The 1,544-nt window shown below is 42.6% G+C and overlaps 1 protein-coding gene across 1 annotated transcript; it reads left to right on the forward strand.

The window, feature by feature from the left end:
* Positions 1 to 580: 580 nt before the first annotated feature.
* LOC137728231 (uncharacterized) lies at positions 581 to 976 on the forward strand. The gene has a single exon (XM_068467078.1). It carries the CDS (start codon positions 581 to 583, stop codon positions 974 to 976), a length of 396 nt encoding a protein of 131 aa, XP_068323179.1.
* Positions 977 to 1,544: the final 568 nt, after the last annotated feature.

Here is a 1,544-nt window from a genome sequence, read left to right on the forward strand (position 1 = left end):
CTCTTTTAGGCCTTTAATAATAAAGGGGTTAGTTTAAGTAGTCAAGGACCAGAAAATTGTAATGAATGACGGTGTTTTTATCCTTATGAAACCCCTTAAATGCTAGAGTTACTCCTTCGATTTGACCAAGGTCGCGGAGATTTATGAGGAGTTGGTTTGGGCGAAAGTAATGGTGCCTGACAACTCTAAAAAACTGCCCAAGCCTGAGAGGAAAAAAGTATTGCAAGCTGCATTATACTTTCAATCACTCCATAACCAATTGTGTCCAATTTAGGGATTGAATACAATACCTTATGTGAAAGGAAAGTTGTTGTTAGAGAAATCGCAAGCCAATATGATGATTGATACAGACCCCTTCCTAGAAGCCCCAATAAACATGATCAACCTGACTTAGGCTGAGATGGGGAAAGGAAAAACTATCTGGGAGTTGAAAGCAGAAAGAAGGCAAGTTGATAGGCCGACTGAAAGAGCTATCAAGTTACCCGAGAAGCCCAAAGCAGCCATAATCAAATGAGTGGTGTTGTGTAGTAAGTGTCAAGGTGGTGTTGTGTAGTAAACCGAGAGAGTGTACTTGGACATAATGGTCTTTAGCCGCCCGAGTTTGACCCTAGCTAACCATTTCAAGCCTATTTATGTAACTACTCATTTGGAGGGAATACCCTTCAAGAAGGTTTTGATTGATGGAGGAGCTGCAGTCAATGTGTTGTCGTACAAGCAAATGGAAAAGATGTGTAGAAATGAGGAAGATCTTATCCTCATGGATCTAACAGTTTCTAGTTTCTCCGGAGCCATTACTAGAACTCATGGATTATTGCCTCTGAAGGTTTACTTGGATTCCAAGCAAATCATGCTAGCCTTCTTCGTTGTGGATGGTACTTCCACATATGGAGCTTTACTGGGCCGAGATTGGATTCATCAGAGTCTCTCGGTGCCTTCCACCCTGCATCAACAAATAGCAGTCTACCATGAAGAATGAGTCATGGGAGATGATGGAGCCCGAGTCACGACCATTCCTCCCCATAACTAATTTTGCAGAAGCCAGCTTTTACAATCCTAGTATTGGGATTCTCCAGTGCTTAGGAGCTGATGAGAACGGCCACCCGACTAAGGTGACAGCCCAAAAGCTTTTGGAGTAAGGACTGTTCCTCACCAAGGAAGAATGGTATAGACCTCATATTGTCCCAACTCCCCAACACCAGTAATGTCAGAACAAATAAGGAATGACCAAGTAATTGCAGTCAGGTCCTTAATTGAAAGACTGTTGGTGTATGAGAAAGAGAAAACAAGAAAGAGAGAGCTTGACTAAGGAACAAGAGGAAGCAGCCTCAAGCACCCAGAACAGAGGTGAAGAAGAGTTCTTTAGGAAGGAGTTGGAAACAGCCATACAAATGGCTGAATGTATATATGACCTGGATGAGCCAGAAGACTTGCCCAAGAATCCAGAGTTAGTTGAGTTTCTGTGTGCATAACCTGACAAACCACCACCAAAGGTATAAGACCTCTTAGAAATCATTGATTTGGGGACTAAAGAAGATCCAAGGCCT

This window comes from Pyrus communis, chromosome 3 (assembly GCF_963583255.1).
Source record: "Pyrus communis chromosome 3, drPyrComm1.1, whole genome shotgun sequence".
Taxonomy (NCBI): domain Eukaryota; kingdom Viridiplantae; phylum Streptophyta; class Magnoliopsida; order Rosales; family Rosaceae; genus Pyrus; species Pyrus communis.

Coding starts and splice junctions, on each gene's coding strand:
- LOC137728231 (XM_068467078.1), top strand. CDS start 581: ATGGTCTTTAGCCGCCCGAGTTTGACCCTAGCTAACCATTTCAAGCCT.